The 22,626-nt window shown below is 38.4% G+C and overlaps 2 protein-coding genes across 2 annotated transcripts in view; one reads left to right on the top strand and one right to left on the bottom strand.

Annotated features, from left to right (window-relative positions):
• The window catches only part of LOC139118681 (neuroligin-4, X-linked-like), a 69,394-nt gene extending 55,804 nt beyond the window's left edge, over positions 1-13,590 (top strand). Inside the window, exons 2-7 of the mRNA XM_070682100.1 lie at positions 4,459-4,626; positions 5,622-5,807; positions 6,036-6,510; positions 7,094-7,314; positions 8,594-8,738; positions 9,540-13,590. Of these exons, the coding sequence (XP_070538201.1) occupies positions 4,459-4,626; positions 5,622-5,807; positions 6,036-6,510; positions 7,094-7,314; positions 8,594-8,738; positions 9,540-10,101 (1,757 nt within the window). The 3' untranslated portion in view covers positions 10,102-13,590. The remainder of the gene's footprint in view (positions 1-4,458; positions 4,627-5,621; positions 5,808-6,035; positions 6,511-7,093; positions 7,315-8,593; positions 8,739-9,539) is intronic.
• A 738-nt stretch (positions 13,591-14,328) lies between these two features.
• Positions 14,329-21,707, bottom strand: LOC139118682 (sulfotransferase 1 family member D1-like). The gene is made up of 6 exons (XM_070682101.1): positions 21,360-21,707; positions 19,939-20,198; positions 18,522-18,645; positions 17,193-17,287; positions 16,115-16,286; positions 14,329-15,318 (listed from the first exon to the last, which is right to left on the bottom strand). Exons 1-6 carry the CDS (start codon positions 21,517-21,519, stop codon positions 15,203-15,205), a joined length of 927 nt encoding a protein of 308 aa, XP_070538202.1. The 5' UTR covers positions 21,520-21,707; the 3' UTR covers positions 14,329-15,202.
• Positions 21,708-22,626: the final 919 nt, after the last annotated feature.

Raw genomic sequence — 22,626 nt, 5'->3', positions numbered from 1 at the left:
TGTACGCCCTCTAACACTCAAAAAGAAAGTCATTGCGAACAATCTCGTCCTTATTCATTACTACTGTAACACTAAAAGGCAAATCTTATGTAGGAAAATTGCTGTTCCCTTTTAACTTGCAATTTTTCAGGTAATAGATTTTACCTCGGACTTTTGTTGTCGAACAATTAAAGGTCTAGACTGGCATAATTACGCCAGTTTAAAACATGCATATACAACAGACTGCATGTTTGCAGGGACTGGAAAACAGAGACAGAGAGACTGGAAGGAGTTTCTGCATACTTTAGTGATTACGGAATGCACAATTTGTAAAAAGACGCCTTTTGGATTGATGAGAGGGAAAACAGATTCCTGGTTGCATATATTATAGGATATATTGCTTTTGCTTTCACTGTAACACTAGAGGGATGAAGACTTCTGTAAATAGGGCAATTTTACCCAATTTCGTCTGAACTGTCTCTGTCCTTCAGAATGCCGCTGCTACAGCGATCGGTTCTAGTCTGATGTAATAATTTGAATAATACAAGCACAGCAAGTATTTCTGTCAACATACAGGACGAGGTCACAAAGTCACGCAACGGAGACACAGTAGAACCATAAGAAAAACCAATGGCTGTACATCTGTATTCTAATCCGTTCATATTTGTTAGCATTTCATGTAAAGCGCTTTCCGTTCTTACAGTCATAAGTGATGAAAGCTCTGAAGGACACATGAACTGACTCAGAAATCGATACTCTCGACGTATAAGGTCTCAAAGTAAACCACAGATAATAAGCCGTCTTGTTATATCAAGCTTTTGTCAACAAAAGAGAGGGAATTAGTGTTTGGTCATTTATTCATTGGCTGCGTTTGCTTCCTTCCAGCAATTAGTCAAAGAACAAAGCCCGCCCCTTCCCTTGTGGCTAATAGTATGTAAATATCCTTTAGTGACGAAGTTATAAATAGCGCAATGATTAGCAGAAGGGAACATTAGAATAATGATGTAGTATACGACTGAAAGAGTCATGGACAGTATGCATGACACTGAATTCAAAATATTGCATTTGGGAATAAGAGAGAAAGATCTTGGATGGAGAATGAATGAACGAGTAAATACCTAGTAAGTTGTTTGTCGAACAAACGGACGGATAAATGGGCGCATGTGTCATAGGTTTGACAGTAGATTTAGATATTCACCATGTTTCAAAGTAATATTGTTATTGTCGTTTCATGGAAGTAAATGACGCATTTCACTTATTCTGGTTAGTTGAGTGTACATGTTCGTTAATTGTCACAATTTTTTGCTCCGACATAACTTAATGATAGTTCAATAATGTTACCCAAAAAGTATGGCGAGCGTTTTGAGGCAGTGTAGCTTTGAAGAACACGATAGAAAATAATCCAAGGCCATCATAAACGCATACTTTTCGCAGATAACAAACGTCTCGTCATAAAGATAGCAGCTTCTTCCTTATAATTCTGAAGTATTTCTCTGCGGCGAGGGGGAGAGGTCTCTGGACTCTGGCGTAAAAAGGATCACGACATAACTTTCAATCATTGTCGTTAATGTATCCGTCGTGTGCTCTCGATTCAGGAAAGATGTTGATAAAGAAGAACGGAACATATGACCGATAATGTCGTCTTCAGAGTAAATAGAGATTTATAACCCAATAATTGTATCAATGTTACCTCACTGTACACCTCAAACGTACGACAGGCACTGCGGAAAGAAAGAACGATAGCCCGGTTGGGCTGTGTTGTTTCAATTGGCGCCTTTTTTTGTGCAACATCAAGTTAACAGACTGACGACAGGTTGACTCGCCAACGCGCGCTATTGCAGCAGCTCAATCTAGTCATACTAATTCGACATAAGAAGCCGATAGTATTTCCTACCCTACTAATTGTCTACAGGTATCTTAAAAGAAAGGATATTTATAAAAGTTATCAGCAAAATTATCAGAAACTAATGACGATTTGAAGTAGCTCACACACGCCAAGTTTGAGAAATTTATGATGTTCTAACATCCGTTTAAAAACGCAGCTGGTGTGCTCAACATTAATGACCTTGAATTGGCATTTCTTCAATTAGTGCCATAAATTGGGCTACCAAAGATATGTTCTGTCAAATCGTTTACTCCAAGAAATAAGTTTACCGCCAGCAAGTGTATTTGAAAAGACAACAATGAATGACCAAACTCCATTCATGCTTTGTAGAAGAGAAAAGCCAGCTCACAAACTAAACAATCTTCTCTCAACTTTAACGATAAAAACATCAGTCGTTTTCTTGCTGCGATTTTTTCCATCAGCGCAAATACGCTGATTTACATTGTTTCCTAGCTTGGATCAGTACATTCTTTACTCGTAATTTTGTTCAGCACATGCTGTGAATTAAATCCCCGGTGTTAAAAACGCCCGTAAATAAGCTTAATACCGACAATGCGATTTAATGAGACATCCAGTACTGCTACACAAGCGCAGTTCTGAGATGCAGTCTGGCGGTTAGAATGATCTTGAAAGCAGAAAGTCACCGACGCCCCTTTCTTGATCACAAAGAAAAGATAGTGTCACAAACTGGATTTTCAGCAAAAGTAAATGGATGTGGTTTACACTGTCTGTCGTTGTAGTATATCCGCCCCTTTCTGTCGTTGAAGTGACTTCCCAGCGTGCATTTCACGCCTCGGTGATCATGACGACACGCCACGATTCACAAGGCAAGCAACTAGCCCAGCCAGAGTGATTTTACAAGACACAAGTAGTGATGGTCTTCCTGTACGGCATTACTCGCTTGCTGCACTTAGAAACCTCCTTTTCATCGATGCAGATTTTGCTTTTCTCCGCTAGTGTTCAGCTCGTATGAATTTAAGTGAAATTTGTGAAGAAAATAACGTTGTCTATGCCAAATTTTTTGCGATTTCTGTTTGCTTTCGATTTGTATTTTGTTCTGAAAAATATAAAGATAGATATATTTTTATTTTGTTTGTATATATAACATAGGCAATGCGACGGGAGCAATTACATATCCAAACATCAGAGTATTCAACTTGCTTCTCTAACCAAGGCTTCTGTTTTTGAGACTTTATTTGTTGTCTTGATTGTGGAAGATAAACATTTACGACTTTCTTTGATTAGGCATGAGCAAATGTGTAGCAGTTTCATCTTCGAGTGACGTATCACCCGAAATAAATCACGTGCAATGACTGCATACCGAACCGTGGCTACCGCCTGACCGATAACTGGAACAGTTCAAGCTTGACCAGACAAGAAACATGTCTGAAAGATTTTTGCATCATGGCTCGGTTTGACTGAGTGAAAATTTCAAACTGTGAATCACGAACAATATCGAATAATTGAATTGAGTGGCAATCGTTCGCATGATATATATATATATATATATATATATATATATATATATATATATATATATATATATATATATATATATATATATATATATGTATATGTATGTATGTATGTATGTATGTATGTATGTATGTATGTATGTATGTATGTATGTAATGCTTTGCTTGACTTACAAAATACCTCCCAATATATTGTGACACACCATTCAGCGGCAATATTGAAACCATCGGTTTATCAAAACTTTACATCATTAAATTCTAAATGTTGTAAGCTGTAAGAACGGTCACTTGTATTTTGAATGTCTTTCTATCGCGACTGTAAACTTAAGTAATTTAATAAGTCCGTGTTATGTTGTGCATGCAATTATCAAGTTACCTTCAAAAAGTGCATGAAATAGATGTCAAACACTGCGGGGCGTCTCTCTCTCTCTCTCTCTCTCTCTCTCTCTCTCTCTCTCTCTCTCTCTCTCTCTCTCTCTCTCTCTCTCTCTCTCTCTCTCTCTCTCTCTCTCTCTCTCTCTCTCTCTCTCTCCGTCCGTGTACACGTACGACAGACAGGCCGAAAGACAGAGAGGCAGACACACGTACACACTTACAGATACATCTGCAGGCATGCATAGACGCACATTACTTTTGTTCTCTATATGTAGGAGAAAATTCGTTCGCTAAATGTATCAGTCACGAGTTACCGTGCTCTAGCTTTCCTTCAATTATACAGACTGAAAATTAAAAAGCGGCGATATGACATTTTGTTGACGCCGAGCCATGCCCGAAAAGCCAATGCAGTTGAACTCACCAAAGCATTAGTTCGTGATTTTTCAAATTACTCATCTCACTTCGCACACACAAAGGTCAACTCAATTTCCATTAAAATGTGATGTGTGAATGATTTTCAAAACCCATGCATGAACGTAGATGTGGCATCTATGTAGACATATATCTCCTTGGCCTAAAGTGGCATGGGATTCAGTCTGGCAATGAAAACCAACTAAATGCCTCTGACAGACTCCATTGCCGATGAATGTGAAATTAGAGTGATTTTTGCACGATGTTTCTCTTCCGTTAATGGGGTTCCATCGAATTAAATGGCGAATGTTTCTCTTGTTTTGTACCTTCCAGAAGTAAATCGCGGTGATGTGAACGAGGAAGATATCCCTCGTCCGGTCATGGTATTCATTCACGACGGAAACTACGTCGAAGGCACTGGTAGTTTTTACGATGGCTCCGTCTTAGCCAGTCTAGGTGACGTCATCGTAGTGACCATAAATTACAGACTAGGTGTTCTAGGTAAGTATTTGTATAAGAAAACTCGCATTCTGAATGTTTACATTTTCCACATTTGGTCAAAATATAAACACAACTGATGTGACCGTAAACATATTTTCGATGGTGATAGGCTTTTTCTGCTTTTTAGCCTTAAAGGTATACAGTCACCTGTAATTTAAATATGCCCATATATGGTCAAAGGGGCGTTCCTTGGTATTCAAAATGCCGTGTGAGAGCGCTGTTTTTAAAAAGCAGCCACCCGCTTAAAATCTGTGATTGGTTAGATTTTCTGTTTCCATGGTAATTGTGGGAAAATTGGAACAGGTGACAGTATATCTTTAAAGGGATTCAGTCTTTTAATGTAATCATAGCAAATTATTGACATGGGGCAACGAAAAAACGCAAACCTCCAACGTTGTGTATTATCATTGACGTTTGAATATGAAAATACGGCTGACTTGCCTCTTTTACGAGACATACAAGGATTGATGCAATTTTACAAGACCAGGTAACTTAGGCCAAATAAAAAATATGGGCTAAGCTTTTCTTTCCGATAACACAACCTACCCTTAAAATCCTCCGACCTATGATTTTGCAGAATTTTTGTGTTTGGTCACACCGAAAATTTAACGTTTTAAAATAGTTCCCGACCGACCTACCCTTTTTCCTGATGATGTATTACCGGAAACACACTTTTTTTCTCTCGCCATATCAATAAATTTATTGTTTATCCGTATTAGCGTACATGGTGCACATATTACTTAGAAAACAGTCTTAGGCGAGGCCATATTTATTCGGATAAGCGCCCCCACTCGGGTAAACGCCCCTACCCTACATTTTGTGGTCATACGTAGCTGAAGGAATGTCGGTGAATTGACAGAGCTTAACATCGATTTACATCCCAGAAATAAAAACATGTAAAAGTAAATAAATGCTCCCATAAATCTAGGATAATCTAAAATATATACTTCGGCCGTCTCAACTGATAATTTGTCATTTCTGTTTGCCGTGTACAGGTTTTCTGTCCTCGGGTGACGACATAGCCCCCGGAAACTACGGTTTACAAGACCAGATATTTGCTCTGGAGTGGATTAATAGCAACATCGCTGAATTTGGTGGAAACCCTTACCTCGTCACCGTTTTCGGATCGGGGACCGGTGCTGCGTGCGCACAACTGCTGGCGATGTCAAACCTGACAGTTGGTAGGCCTTCTTTCGAAAGTAAAATTCAACATTGTTTCATTCTGACAAAGAGGCTGCAAACATAGATGATCACTTTCACCTTTTAAGGTGAACATTGTATCGGTTGCACTGTTAAACTTGATATGGACACTTTTTTATGAGATTGTCGGCTACCTTAACATTTACGGTGCTCTACCCGTATAGCTAAAAATCATTTAGATTTAAGTTTTATATTAATTTTCTCTACAGGTTTAATTCACCGAGTTATCGCGCAGAGTGGAACCGCTACAGCGCCCTGGGTGTTCGCCAAAGAGCCGATAACAAACTTCGGCATGCTCACGGACAATTTTCAGTGCGATCGGGAAACGTCGGGAGAACGCGTCGAGTGCTTACGTCACGTTGCCTGGGAAGAGCTGATTCGTATGCAACACTCGTCTTCGAGGTTCTACCCGGCTTTCGGTCCTGTCATTGACGGTACCGTCATTTCCGACGACCCTTGGACGGCACTCACAAATGAACCGAGGCGCCGGCGGCAGTCTCCCTACGACAACAACGGGTACCCGACGTTGGATGGCATTCCGTTGCTACTCGGCCTTGTTTCCAGCGAAGCGTTCCCCCTCATCGCGAATAACACAGACAGGCATGGACGCCTGCATCGTTCCAAATATTCCCACTTGTTAGAAGAGTTTGTTGAGAGCATGTATGGAGAAAATACACAGGCCAGGTAGGTACAAGAGATATCGAGGTCAGTATCGAACCTGAGCTTATAAATGGCGCCCTCAACGGTGTCGTTTTTTGCAACATGATTGCAAACGTCAAAGTGGCAAAGCAAACAATTTTATACAAGACAGAGAGTTTCTTTGGAAGACGTGAGTCCAGAGAAATTACAAGCATGCTTAAAGTGTACTAATTCATAAAGTATCTGCCACATTGTTCTTGATATCCTACATCTGCCTGTACATCAACTTCATGCCTCCATCGATAGGGAGTAACCCTAACTCCGATTTTTGATCGATTTGGCACAATGCCAAAACATGTACGAGTAAAAATATCGGACAATAAAAGTCGATCACAAGAAACTGACCAATATTCATATGCTTCAATGACAGAAAGAGTACACTTTTTCTCGCTGTGATCACACATTGAAATTTTGAAGTTCATAAGTTCCTCCCAATGTGCATTGCGCGCCGTGACAAGGACCATGTACAACATTTTTCGTGACTGTTAAAAAGCGTGGAATGCTGCAAATTGTTCACTCGTGTACTCGCTTTTTTTTCTCACCGAATTTGTAATATTTGTTCCTACAGCCAGCAAGTCAGTATGGCAATCGATTTCGAGTACACTGACTGGGCGAGCGGCAAGAATAACCCTTATTCACTGCGAGACAGTCTGACAGAAGCAATGACGGATAGGCTTTACGGTCTACCCATCATTCAGACAGCGCAACTCATGTCCGATGACAGAAAACTTGTCTACCTGTATTCCTACGGCCACCGACTTAAGAATGGCGATTCTCCAAAGTGGACAGGTATGTGTACACACTGTGGCCCTTTTGGTGCTGTAATGTTTCCCACCAACTAAAATTTTAGTGCAACATTTTACCATTTTTTATGATTTTTTCTGTATTTGTTTTTATAATTTTGGAGCAAATGGACATCACATTTAATTAACTGCATTTTTTTTCAAAATTTTGGAAAAAAATAGAAAAAATGACTGTTGTATATTTTATAAAGGTGACAAAAATTGATTTTGGCGCTCAAAGGGTTCGAGGACCACAATGGAAATAAGCATCAATTGCTTTCTTGTTGTATCCTCGGCAGTAATGTGAAATGTACATTTTATATATTTTATCTTAATTGCCAAATAAATTCAATCAAAAGACTAGAATTAATTTGACCTAAATAATATTTCATACTGTAACAGTATACAATGAGTTTTGTTTGCAAAGCTAATATTTTGTTTTTCGCAATCATATACATTAAGTGGACGCAAAGTCTACTTGAACGATATTTGAAATGATGTCTGAATTTGCTTATACAATTTTATTGAAAGTCTCCAAGTCATGTTCGCAAATGTTTGTGATCTTCGTTTGAAGCTCATTTTCTACAAAGCGTCGCCTTTCACTTTTGGCCAAGACTACTGTACCTTTCTCAATGGCATTCTGTTGGTATCGGTGTGACAATGGTTGATTTTTAGGATATGTTAGTTTAAAGGGGCATAAGCTGTAACTTGTGGCAAGTTTTTCAGTTTTCTGCTTCTATATATCAGCCACCGTGTCTGACCCTCTTCCGTTTGTCATGCTGAAATTTCGAGTATTCTTTTTGTCAACACAGCTTGTATGTCTGTAGTGATCATTGTTTATTGTTTACAAATGAATTCTAATCCGGACTTGAATACAATTTTCAACAATAACAATGTAGATAATACTCATATAGGTTGTGTTGATATGCTAAATACTTGGCATTAAATTACACTCCAGGGATTCAATTCAGAAAGTGTAAGGGTACCAAAACAAAAATACTGAAAAAATGGCGGGGGGATACAGCTTATGGAGCTTTAAAATAGTCAGTTTGAACAAAATAACATGTTTTAACTAAATTCAGTAAATATTCAGTGGCAAAATAAGTTCAGAAAGCTATTTTGTCGAAACAGTAAAATATCGAGAAGGGGACATTAGAGTGGCACAGTCTCAACGTTTTCCATTAGCCCAAGCATAAGCTCCCTGAATGTTCGTTCACAACCCCATTAACTTTGAACACGACTTTCAGATAACCAACTAATTTAAAAATAATTTTCTTGTTTCCAAGGAGCCACTCATGGTGAAGAACTACCTTTCGTTTTCGGTGCTCCCTTAGTCAATGGCCTTGGTATTTTCCAGTACAATTTTAGCAAATCTGACGCTCTAGTTAGCCTAGCAGTCATTATTTACTGGACGAACTTTGCTAAAACAGGGTAAGTACAAAAGAGGAGAGTAGAATTAAACGCTATCATTAAATTGTGAGGACGACTGAAAATTAGTTGAAACACCTTTGGTTGCGAACCAAACGGATTTTCTTAGGGGGCTCTAAATATTACTGATGGTGTGAGTGGACTCCCTATGTTACTAACAATTTAAACAAAATTTCATTGTGTTCATTCAATCTTCAGTCTTGCCAACAAATTGTCATGGTGTCTTCCGTAGTCAAAATTATGCATACCGTAAATATCGTCTGACAAAAGACTTCTTCCTCAAATATAAGAACAACCTTAAAGATTCCCTTAAAATACATGAAGACATCGACATGCATACTTTTTGAAATCGACACATGTCTGCAGTGAAAGCCCGCCTTCAATTAAACAAACAGCCTTGTAACGCAAAGGCATAATTGCATCTAGTAATTAGCTTCAAAGAGTGATTGTATGTCTGGGGAAAAAAAACCTTTCAAGCTTACGATTTTGCCTCTTGAAGTCACTTAATTGCCGATGCATTATATCAGTGTACAACATTTTTCCGTTTGATTAAGTAGAGGCATGCAGCCGTAAGAAAGTTTTCTGTGCTCCCACACGAGATCACGTGATATTCATCCTCCTTAAAAAAAGTGAAAAAATATGGTCTGATATATAAGCCTTTTCATGAAGTTTTACCAAAACGTAACTTTTTGACTGACGACCTTTGAATCAATCGAGCTTGCATATTTTCTACATGGTGCATTTTGACAAGATTTTGTTTTTAATGTTTTAATGATGACATCATCATCTCCACTTCAATTGCAGCAACCCAAACATTCCAGTTCAACAAAACCCGACTGATATTCATAGTATGTATCAGCTGAAATTCAGATTTGAGAATTTAGGCCAGTGGCCGCGGTACACTATGGACGACCAAGAGTTCGTGCACATCGGCTCCTCGCCGAAAATTCGCGATTTTTACCGATCTCACAAACTTGCGTTTTGGACTGAGTACGTGGCAGCGATCGAGGAAGCGAACAGAATGACGACAACTCTCACGACGACCAGACTGAGTACTGAGGGCATTATCACGACAACCACTGCCGGTACTACATCCAAGATACCGGTAACGACGGCAGCGAAAATAGGAGTGACATATGTACTGCCCTCTTTACCGCCCGGGATAGAATATAACATTACGCGGAGGGACAAAAAGGAGAAAAAAGATTACGCCACTGAACTTAGCACCGTCATTGCCATCGGCTGTGGTCTACTGTTCTTGAACCTTGTTGGCCTTGCGACAGTTGTGTATTTCAAAGATGCTGGTACTGCTGCAGCGGCAGCGGCTAAGGCTGCTGAAGCCGGGGGCACGTCAACAGTTGTCTGACCCGCTATCTCGGAAAAACTGCGGGTCTTATTTTCGCAAAATTTACCTTTCTACCGATGTGATAGACAAAGGCCGCCATTGAAATTCAGGGATTTGAAGATACGAACCAGAAAACGGAAGATTTTTGCGAAGCCAAAGAAAAGTGTGGTCATGAATTTATGTCGTCGTCGTCCATAAAACAGAAACCAGAAGAGAGAACGTCTTCGAAAGTTAGCTATGATATAAACCTTTACTCTAAAAAGCTGTGCAATATTTTGGCGGCATCAAAAGCTCACCATGGTGCGCCCCCAAGCATTACATGTAACAACCTTCTGTTTACATGCACTTGAGCATTATTGTGTGTTTAGGGATCTAGAAATCTGTAAAAAAGAAAACAGATTTTGATTATTTTTTAGGCAAACATTTCTTTTTGCAAATATTGGCCACATTCAACGTAGAATGCCTGAATAATTCGTCTTCAAGATCTTAATCGGACAGGTTAATTACTGAGGATGTAAATGAATTTGTTCTTATTATATGAAAGCGTTGATTTTGAAATATTGTAAAGCGAGATATTGTAAACATGAAAAGTGATCGGATGCTACCTGTATTTTCTATGCAATCTGCATTTCAAATGAAAATATTTTCCGCTTTTCATTTGCATTCTTCACTGATAATGGGCTTAGTTCTTTGTCGTTGAGGGCGGACATTTTTCAGTACCCATCGTTGGCAGAAAATAGGTCGAGATGTCGGGTATATCGTTATGTGGGTAAAGTGTCGTCAAATAGATGAACGCGACTGTGCCATATTTGTGTGATCGTGTTATTAGAATGACTTCTTTACTTCAGCCTTTTTGATGATTTCAATAGATGAAATGTTCCTGGCTCTATTTCTTTTTCACTTGCGATTTTCAGAACAAATTTCTAGTTTAAGGAAGCGAGGAAAAGTCCATTGTAGGTTATTGTTGCGTAAATTTTCATGCGAACGTCGAGCGGCACGGATTCAAAACGGTAGGGAAAACTCATTTCTAGTTGTGAACAGATTCGTTTTAAATCAATTTAATTCAAAGATTCTCGTTTATCCCACCGTAATCTAGAAATGACATCAGTATGTAATCTGAGGTCAGCATAGCACATTTTACATGCGCTCAGTGAGGCGAAAATCCATAGCAAACAATGTTACCATATGTGTATCGCATTTTGCGTGTTGAAAAGCTAAGGTTTCTCGATTTAACATTTTGAAACAAATTGCTGAGACGGTATATTGTGAGAGAGCAAACCGGACCAGCCAGAAATTGAAATCGGCCTTTTACTACTTTTAAAATTGGAGGGCATGAACACCCTCATGTAAATACACAATTAAATTCGTCATCTTTCTACAGGGGGAAGAATTGACAGTTGATATTTTTGTCAGTAGTCTCACGTTGAAATAGACTTCCTGTGTAGTTACGTCCCGGCGTATCTGTCGTGCCGTTGTCACTCCGCTTCAGAGTTAACGACAGGTCAGGAATTGGAAGAATGAATAGTGCGCCCCCAAGCGACAAGCCTTGAGAGCAATAGAAGCGTGTTATAATTATATGACTATGTGAATTACATGTGTCGTAAAATAAGGAAAAACACATCGATATCATATCCAAATGCCCATGAAATATCAATGCTGCTCTGCGTCAAACGCAAGGGATATAGGAGATACAATTAACTATATGTCTATCATATTATAAGCAATTTGTTGATGTATGCTGTAGAGAAGAGAGGTTTATCAAAAATTGTCGTCGTAAGTTTTTATAAGCGTTTAGCATTTTGTGTCAAGATTATCTATCTAAATTCAGTACTAATTCAGTAGACAGCATTTTAAGCGGTAACGATGAAAGCAAAGGGTCTGTTATAAAAATGACAGTCCGCTGCCAGAAACTCGTCTCGAGTTTGTGCCGGATGGGACTCGGATTACTTGTTGAGATTTTATGGATGCCCTTTCTAGAGAAGCATATTAATATTTATCTTAAAATTACATAAAATGTGCGCATTATCTGAACGCATCACTTTCTGGGTTTATGAAGGACAGAGGAGGGACACACGATAAATGTATTTTTTACAGAAATAATCAATATGTCACTTCTTTTGTCGATAATATCACTCCTCTAGTTGTCTCTAAGCACTGATATATGTGTGCTACAACTGATGACGGTGTGACTTCGGAAGGAATACTTTCACACCCAAAAGGCAGAAATATTTTGACCTCCAAAAAACTTTGGGTTCTTCCGTAGCTTATATGTTCTTGCACACTGTCAAGTCAAAACGTGACAATGTCTTGTAAACATCGTTTTTTATAATGTCTTGTAAAATTACCTATATGGTGCCAGATTAATATATTTACATGTAAATGTAAAGATATCAAGTGTTATCATGAAAGATCATACAATTTTTCAAATATTGAATCTCTTGTAACCGACGCTTCACGTCAACACTCGTAAAGATGAGGTTATAGTTTCACTGTTGACGGAGGAACGATAATATCGTACAATGCTGCAAATTTTAACCAAACTTTTCTTTTTGTCCTCAAAATTCATGATGATAACCGGGCCAGCACATGTGACGACAGTGAAACCAAAACATATTATCAACAAGAGATATTTTGGATGAAAATATCAATTTATGATCGAATACATGTTTATGATTGCTTATATCGGGAGTTTCCTGACTAAAAATATATAGGCGATGTGCCCATGATGCAATGCGAAACCAATGGTTCAGTAGATCAACGTTTTAAACTAGACGTCAAAGACTTGGTTAAGAGGAACAATTATTTTTAAAGTGTTGCCATGTTTTTATTCCCTTACTCGCTCTACCTCATTCTGGGCGACGTAATCAGTAAAATTTCAAGTGAAACACCCTATGTTGTATTCCATCTCGAGGCTTTTCCATGGAGAAGGGTTGTTTTGTTTATCCTGTCCGTGGGAGGAAGAAAGAGAACTCCCGGTCGATATGAAATTCTCGACAATTTTGTTTCCTCTCTGTTTTCGTTTTTCAGCGTGTTGTACATGCGTTATTAACCACGATTTGCGAATATCACTTTTAACGCAATCAGTTGGTACAATAATTGTTTTACCTTGAACTTCCAATAAGTCTTATCTCTCATTTATATTGTTGACTAAGTAACGGTGCAGACTGCCGACTGAAGTGCATCGCCAGTATTGATTTTTGTAATTTCATTGTATCTGATTACAGAGGTTATTGGGATACAGTAACCTGTTTCACGTGCCAGTGCAAACGACCCTTGACCCCTTAGAACATTTTCTTGACCTTTGAACTTGGTCATAAGTTATCCCAGCATTTCTTGTTCTTTGACAGTATGGTCGTCTCGACTTGAAATGTGTATATTTATTGTTAAAAATACAGTAATAGCATTTCTGTAATTTTTTTTTACTTTGCATGGTTCAAGATATTTGTATATTTAATTTGAATGGAAAGATCCAGCATTACTTTGATGAATAAATCAATTTTGTAAAAAAAATGCTGCTGTCGTGCATGTTCCCTCCCTTTTCATACAATTACTACAACAGTGAGAAAGATATGAATATTTTATTACATAGCCGAAGATAGCATGGATTACCAAATAAAATAATTGATGTATAAACAGAATTACTATATATGCTGATAAATGGATCGTTTTCTGATAAACATATGCTGTCACTCAGCTATGCTGACGTATGACGAACACGTGTTCATGATATAGCACAGTTTAAAGTAATATGCGCCTCGAAAGTGAAAGACTTAAACTTTTGCTCAAACTTTCCTCATTGAAACTTTCAACCATTCTCTTACCAAAGCAAGAATAAAAATCAGGGGTCACCATGCAAACTTTGGTTCTAGAGAGACAAATTACCTAAGATTCCACATATTTGAAATTCAAAATGGCCGCCATCCCTGTGTTAACTCTATGGGGAAAAATAAAATTATCGACTAAGTTCGAAAAACTAATATGGTGAAAACTTTTCTTTCATCAAAAGCTTTAAAATGAGTCCCCACAAGTAGATCAGAAGAGAATTGATAAAATTGGAAAGGCCGAATTTCTGTCCCCGAGGCGCATTCTACCTTAAACTGGATCTGCAACGCAAAATATTATTTCAGCACATATTGTTTACAATAACAAGTAAGTCTTAAACAGTGAATTTCCATTAAAGCTGTAATGTTTGCTTCGTTTTTTGGTTTTTTTTTTTGTTTTGTTTTTTTTTTTTGGTTTTTTTTTTTTGTCCTTTTGATGAATTTAGGTAGAATGCGCCTCGTGGACAAATATTCGGACTCCTAAACTTTTAAAATTCTCTTCTGACCTACCACTTGTGGGGGCTCATTTTAAAGCTTGGAGTAGCAATTATTTTCACCTTCTTAGTTTTTTTCAAAATCGACAATTTTATTTTTCTCCATAGAGTTCACACAGAGATGGCAGCTATTTTAAATTTCAAATATCGGGTAATTTGTTTCTTTTGTACAAAATTTGCAAGGTGACCCCTGATTTTTATATGTTATTTGTTGAGAGAATGGTTGGAAGTTTCATTTAGGAAGTTTGAGCTAAGGTTTAAGTCTTTCACTTTCGAGGCGCACACTACCTTAGATACAGTTCCTCTACTCCAAAAACCAGGTCTAAATTCCAAATGTTTATATCTTATAAACACTGTCTGTATGAATGTTTGGAACACTCTAATATTATTTTAGAAAATCGAATTTAGGTCTAGTCTAGAATTAATTTGTCGACAACTTCAGATTACATATTATATAAAGCGTGCTATGAATTGGTTAATATTTTACATTTCAACAAACATAAGGGAGGAGATAAAAAGCGCACTAAATGTGAAGAAGAAAAACAACACAAGAAAATGTGCAAGTTGTATAAGGAACAATTGTCTGTTCAAGCGACAGCATGCAAGCAAAGTGCAACACAGAATTTTACGTGGTGTGAAAGTTGACTCGCAAAGAAAATAGATTACATACTCTCTTCTTTCTACGGTTCATATAAAGGCAAACAAGAAATTCAAATTCTGATTGGCTACATTTATGATGGGATTGAAAGGGACCTGTTAATTTCAAATCATGATGTTAATCTATCGACCGTATCACGATATTGATATTTAAAATGTGTAATTCAGGTGATCGATTCCAAGCTCCTTCATTCGTCCATAGTAGTATTTCTCGAAGGCCTCATTTTGAGCCACGGTGAAGCGGTTTCTCCAATCTCCAACAACGCCTGTTGGGAAACAAGAAAGGCAATGAGTGTTCATGTTTCACACGCATGTGTAAAAGAACAGACAGTTTATCATCGACATCACGTAATCGGACGACATCTATAACGTTAGGGTAAATGTTTGGTCATACTATACTCTCAGTATATAGTAATGAGATAGAAATTCTCTTATTATCCACATAGCAGACAAGAGACTGGATTTTCAGGGTATTTTTTACATTTTGTATTTATTCAATCCGTCATCCCACAGGCTAACGCCCAATTATAATACACTACTCATTGGAGCATGAGGAGTAAAGTGCCTTGCTCAAGGGCACAACACCAGACTGGAGTCTCGAACTCATCATCCTCCGACAGTCAATTCGCTACTCTAGACTTACCGGGTCTTGAACTCAACATTCTCTAATAGTGAGACCTGAACCTAAACCACTTTCCAATGGTGCCTCCTTTAAAATTGTAAAACACTTGAAGTCACGATTTTCCCGTTTTTATCTTGAAAATCGATCCTATGTATTTTCTGATTTTTTTTATTTCCACTAGTGAAGTGTTTTACTCCTTTTTACAAGGGGATTTGCTGTACCTTCTAGAAATTGCTAAAACACTGCCAAATATCCTCTAATCATTTAGCAAACTCGGGGCAACATCATATGAATAGTAAAACTCAGTGTTTTCTGGATTAACCGTGATTGTCTAACAATACTTAATATTCAATTTCGTACGTGAAATATGATGAATCTCGGTTGGCATTTATAGTAATGATCGTAGCTGACGCAGTATCCACAATAATGTTGCAATATACCTTTCCTCTGCCACACTCCGGTGGGACGCAAGTAGAAATCGCGCCCTTTGACGGTCTCATTTGCTTTCTTCATGTAATCGAAACTGGTTACACGGACCGCTTTATTTAGCTGATCATCCGTCAGATCTTTCCCCAGGAACTTGGCAATCTTCTTTATTGATTCCTTGGGCGTCTTGAATGAAATGAATTGAAAAGAAATAGTCTTGCATGCTGCACTGGTATAAGCATGCCTGCAGTTGTATGGCAAATAACAACACACAGCTAAAGTTATGTGTACATCTCATACCAATTACTATTTTGAATCTGCACTGAATGACAAATGAAGCGTCTTTCCAAAGCTCCGTTGACCAGCCACACACAATAGGAGGGATAATGTTCCTTTCAACCATCGAATGCTAAATCAGCTGTATAGACTGTTAACCCTTTGCACCCTGACCCTCTGGTGACCTATGACGTCATACGGACACTTTTTTCCTGAGCCGCTCCTAGTATGGCAGGGCATACCTGTCCTCATTTCGCAAAATTTCCAGATACCCTAAATGCAGGACTTTTCCACAAAATGATACCCTATTTAAGTGAAATTGTAAAAAATGTGAATAGCCTGACCTAAAGGTCCCCTTATTTACAAAATCTGGAAGACGGAGAGATAATAGCAAAACACAGTTATAGCAATGTCAATGCTGAGTAGAAGAACGAGATTGTTTTCGTCTATTATTGTTGATTTTGACGAGCTTATTACATGTCTAACGTACGAATCAGTTCTCTAAATAGGACACTGATTCTTCTCTTTATTGTGATGTGACGTAATGTTCGGGTATTCAAATCCTTTCATCAGCCAGGATTTTGGAAAAAACTGCCCTTCATATTTTCACATACCTTGATGGTGAACAAAAATCCCTTTTCTTATGATTTTCGGAACACCAATTTTCCTTCAGAGTGCCGCCACTGAATGTATGATACTGTCCAAAATTATTTCGCAAAAAACTTTTTGAAAAACAAAAAACAGAGGAAACGGCCGAGAAAAGTAAATAACAAAACTGTAAGTAGCCGTTGATGGCGTTGTGAATACTCTCAGTACCTTTTTCAAATCTTCGTATCGCATAAACAAGAACCAAGGTTCATCTTTGTACTCGTACCAAGCTTTGAGGAATTCTGGATACGGTCCGTATACAGCTAAAAGAACAAATAATATCAAGATGTTGATATTATTATTTCTTTAAAGCATGGTGTTTTCGTGGAATAAGCTTATGAGTTAACTTACATTTTGTTTTGATAAAAAGACTGACAAGAGTTTTGCCTGTGTTGGCGCCAGATCGTCTCATCAGAAAATTTACTTACTAGATTACAATGTCAATGGAAAACAAAAGGCTATCACACCTCAATAATCCATACTGGAACAAAGGCGATCCTAGGGATTGCCAAAAGTGCCTTTAAAGTTCACGAGTAAAAATTGAAACTGGTCAACTTTATCTTGTGACTGCAGAGTGTTTTAATTAATACAATTGAAAATCTCTTTACAAGGAATTTGAATTAAGTACCCCTATGGATTCGTTCTCTACAGTCTGTTGCTGACAAAAGAAGAACAAAGGAATAAACTCCATTCATGTTTTTTTCTTGCACAACTTAACTGGGTACTGACAACTTGTTTATTCACTTGTTTAATCAGAGATTGGATTTTTAGCCAAGGGTGATGTGGTGTATGTGTAATGGGAAAGTGTGTAAAAATGAAAAGAAAAATGTTTCCGGATATTTAGACATGTGACCTGGCAATGCATTTGAAAAACATTTATGAATGGTAACACATGCTGAACTATGTTCATGTTCATTCCAACTCGTGAAAATCAAAATTTCTCTGTTACAACAGCTCAGTGAATGAGATGATACCTCTTTGCTCCAGTTGCTGAACGAATTCTACCGCTTTGACCTCATGTGTTATTTAGAATGCGACTTTGGGATTTGACAATTGGACTCTGCTGGTATACTGCTTGTGTGTACTTGTTCAAAAACTTCTTGATTAAATTAAACTTTAACCCTCCACTTTGTGAAAATCCAAAATGCACTTTTCTCCATGAAGATAAAATAGGACATCTGCCACTTTGAATTTCAAAGATCGGTAAAGATTAAGTAATATGTTCCTGTGGTAGCAGAATTTGCTTTGTGACACCTGGCCTGCAAGCTTGGGTTTGAAAGAGTTTTGAAGTTTTGAGTTTGAGCAAAAGTTAACATAAGTTTTGAGATGCGCAATAGTTGAAATTGGAAGTCGACATTCTCAGCTACTGCAACATCAATAATGCACACAGAGCATAAGTGTTGGGTCAATTGAGGTACATAGAAGCAAGAATGCCATATTCTTACCCCTTGATCTGACAATTGTTAAAAATAAACCCATATTACTGTTGATACTTACTGTGTCCATCCATATGTGCGTCGAAAAAGATGTCCCACTCAACTGGCAGGAGGAAACGCACGTACTGGTGCCAACCAAAGAGTGAAACTAGACAGTCCTTTGGATTTCTATCGATGAAGACTGTCTAAAAGGAGGCAATAGAAATGAATAAGTGTTGTTGATCCACCAAATCACTCAGACGAGATGAAATACTGAAAAATACTGTCACCAATAATATCATCTTCGAAGTTCTTTCTAAAGACTGGCTCTCGGTCCCATGGACTTCCATGGAGGTTCATATAACGTATCATCAAAGATCAACAATAGCAGTTTAGACACATGTACACACACCCATACCCCTTGTATCTTCGTTCTCACAACTTGATACTGATAGCATGTTGAATTTACGTCGGTTTTCAAACAAAAAATTGCAATAAGTTTTGTAAAGAAAACCCTGAAACTTGGGGCACTTGTTCGGAGAAGTGACAGGGGTGTGTGGCCGCACGTATAAACCCAGGGCTAATTTTACATCTAAAATCTCGTTATTTCAGGACAGTGTTATAGACCTTTATGATCTATGACCCAGGTTAAAAGTCATAGTGTCAAAATTTGCAAAACGTTATAGGGTAAAAAGCAATCATTTTCATGACTGGTTTACATGTTCGGGCAAGGCCTACCGCTATACCGCATTTAGGCCCTACATTGTTGCTGGCAAGCCATGATTTCCGAAAAACATTTCTGAAAATACTAAAAAAATTGGATGAAAGAAAATGTCTTTCACCCTCACTAAATTTTGGTCCAGCTTCTAACAATTATCAGCTATCTGCAGTTACAGTCTAACTGGTGTTTTTCACTTCGTTAGGTGATTATTCCCTGCAAAATATGCTAAATTTCACCCCAGAGGTCTTATATCCGCAACCAAATACCCTAGCTTGCCGTTTATAATCTCAAACTAGTTCATGTGGCCATGCATGCATGGTCGATCTGTCATGATAAATACTAGGAGTAGTAGAGCCACTTTGATGAAATATTTTCTATTGGGCAAAAATCTTCCATATATGGAGTTCTGACTAATCAGTGACGATGTTTTAAAACCAAGTCGATATTTACTTTAGCTAAAGCCAGGGGGTCTCTTTCATGGTTCCCCTGTCATGGTAACAGATATCGATGCTTATTGAGTGCAGCTCAGGGCCCTGCTAGTGAGACGGGGACGGACGGTTGAAATTTGTTCTTGTATGGCATTTGAAAATCAACCCCATTTTAGACCCTGGTTTACCGTTAAATTAATACCCCTATTTTACACCAAGATGCTGAAATACCAAGCCCATTTAACGGCACGTATACATATAAACAAGGAATTGGAGTACCTCCCCTCGGGCCGTGTGTCCACTCTCTCTTCTGAAACAAAACTTGAAAATACAATTTGCTTACAACCTACTTTAGGTTTTTTTGTGAACAGCTGGCTTGGACAGTACTTGGGTAACAGGTGGGTCGGTACTCTTCTTGGAGAAGGTGCAGAGTTCAAGACAGTCTCCACTATCGATGGCACGTCTTGGATACCATCTTCGAGAAGATCTGGATGGCGAGATGGTCCAAATTCTAACAACGGAACTTTCTCGGCGAGCGATCTTGTCTTGAGCACCTCCAGGTTATCGATGTTGAGGATAGCATCAAGGATTTCACAGGTCCAATTAGTGCCTGCAAAGTCATGAGTGGTCATTCAGAGAAACGTGACATTCATTTATCATGGGTACGGTCTCGGCGGAGGCCGGGAAGGTATATGTATAGGGCAGAAGTGTCACCAAATTTCAATGTAGCAACTGTATTAGAGTACTTGGAGTGAACAAGGAGTATATAAGGCTGGTCGAATTCACCGTTTTTAGGTAGTGTGCGCCTTGAAATTGAAATACTTCAACTTTGCTCAAAATTTCCTCTACATAACTTTCAACCAATACCTTACCAAATCGGGAATAAAAATTAGGGATCACCGCGCGCAATTTGATAGTACAGAGACAAGTTACCCAAGATTTCAAGATATTTGAAATTCAAAATGGCCGCCATCCCCGTCACTATGTCAATTCTACGGGGAAAATAAAGTATCGCTTTTCGAAAAATTAAGACGGTAAAATATTTTCTTACTCTAAGAGCTTTAAAGTGAACCTCCACAAGTAGTAGACCAGAAAAGTATTGATAACATTTGAGAGCCCGAAATCCCTAAGGCGTGTTCTATCGTAAGAGCTGAGTACAGCTATGTGACCCCGCACACAGTACACGTTACGGTTGTGGACGCGCACAATGCCTTCATTTTTCATGGATAATGATTACGACGGTATTTCAACTACTTTATGACGTTAACACTGTATCGTATGCGCAACAGCGAAGGAGTTAATGAATGATCTGGTTGCCGGGCCCATGCTTATAAATGAAAGACGTGTAAACTCTCCCTCAATGTATGGAATTTTTTAAGTATCTCTTTTGAAATCGTCAATAAAAACCAGGGGGCACTATGCAAACATTTTGTACCCACTATTTACCGACACTTAGAAATCCCTATGTTAGCTCCTATGTGAAACTATTTTTTCAATTACAAAAACAAGCCGTTGATGAACTTCAAAATTAGCCACTACACTAGGTAGAGCAAAAAAAGTTTTGTAAAAGTTTGAGAGTCCGAATATCTGTCCCCGAGGTGAACTCTGCTGCTACAACAGATGAAAGACTTTCCTAATTTACATTCATTTATACATTCTGTTTCTTGTTTTGGACATTTTGATATTTTGTATATACCAAATGCGTATGTAGAATGTTATTTAAAGTCTCTGTAGAAAGCCTATCATTTTCCCTAACTTGTCTAAAACTTACCAGCCTTCGGGTAGGTAACCAAAAAGACGTCATCGTCTCTGACCTCAAAGTCCTTCAAGGTGGTTCGTAGCTGGGTCTCATCCATAATAGCAGGCATGATGAGGTCAGGCTCCAGAAAATAAGTCAATTTCCAGGGCAATTTCATCTCCTGGTCATTCATGTTTGCGAGAATCCGTCAAAGAAGGAAACAAATAAGTCCCGATTTTCGCTATTTTTTTCGTTGGTTCCGGTGCCACGACGCCCGCTTTGTGATACACGAAGAACAATAGACGAACCCTTTTTTACCCAAGCGAGTCAACCGTACTTAGCCTTGTCATGTCCCAGTTTCGTCCACCATCTTGAATAATTAAGAGGTCAAAAGGTCTTAGGGTGAGAACCAAAACAGGAAGTCATGCAGATACACACATCGGTGCAGGCCAGGAGCTGTGTTTGGCAATCTTCGACAGTTCTACTTTCTGGGGATTCAAAGGTAAGTCTTGCCTTCTTAAGTCAATCGTGTTCAACAAATTTGCTTGAAATCGCTCTCTGTTGATGACAGACAACTTGTGATTGTAGGGTACTTTTCTTGGATAGGAAATAGTGTGTTGAATTTGAATCAAAGTGAAAAGTTGCTTAGTGATATCGATCATCACTTATTTTAAGTCTTTTTTGTTGTTGTGTTACTCAGTTTCTTCTACCCTTTTGTTTAATCGTCATTGATTTTAAGACCTGGATTTTCTATCCCCAACATGATTTTTTCTCTTCCCCCCCCCCCGAGATCGACATTACCTAGTGTATGGTTTTGCATAAGGTTAAGCCTGACCTTAGAAGTGCTGTCCTGACAAGCCTTGAAGGTGAGTTTTCACATACAACATTGATGGACTAACGCCATTAAATATTTTCTATGAGACACGTAAGCCTTTAGAGTTCATGTTATCATTTGTTGTCAGCCTGTTCCCTGTATAGAAAGTAGCTTAAACCAGTTGGCATACCAATTCAATGTTTCTGTGATGTTTGATTTATTTTTTCCCTGTAAAATAAGGCAATGGACTACCACTCGGTAGTCGCTTGATTTATCAAAAAGGGGTCCAGATGTTCCAAATTGTCAATGGCTTGTGTCCAAATTATTTGAGTAATCTTTTCCAGCCTGCTAACGTTCATTCATCCAGGTCTCTGCGCTCAACTTCAACAAACAATTTGTACTTGCCAAAAATTAGAACGGAAATAATGAGAAAAAGCCTTTCATATTCTGGTGCTGTCCTTTGGAATGAACTCCCCTCATCTTTGA

Source organism: Ptychodera flava, chromosome 19 (assembly GCF_041260155.1).
Source record: "Ptychodera flava strain L36383 chromosome 19, AS_Pfla_20210202, whole genome shotgun sequence".
Classification (NCBI taxonomy): Eukaryota; Metazoa; Hemichordata; class Enteropneusta; family Ptychoderidae; genus Ptychodera; species Ptychodera flava.
The sequence above is the reverse complement of the archived record's forward strand: the minus strand, read 5'-3'. Positions and strand labels throughout refer to the sequence as shown.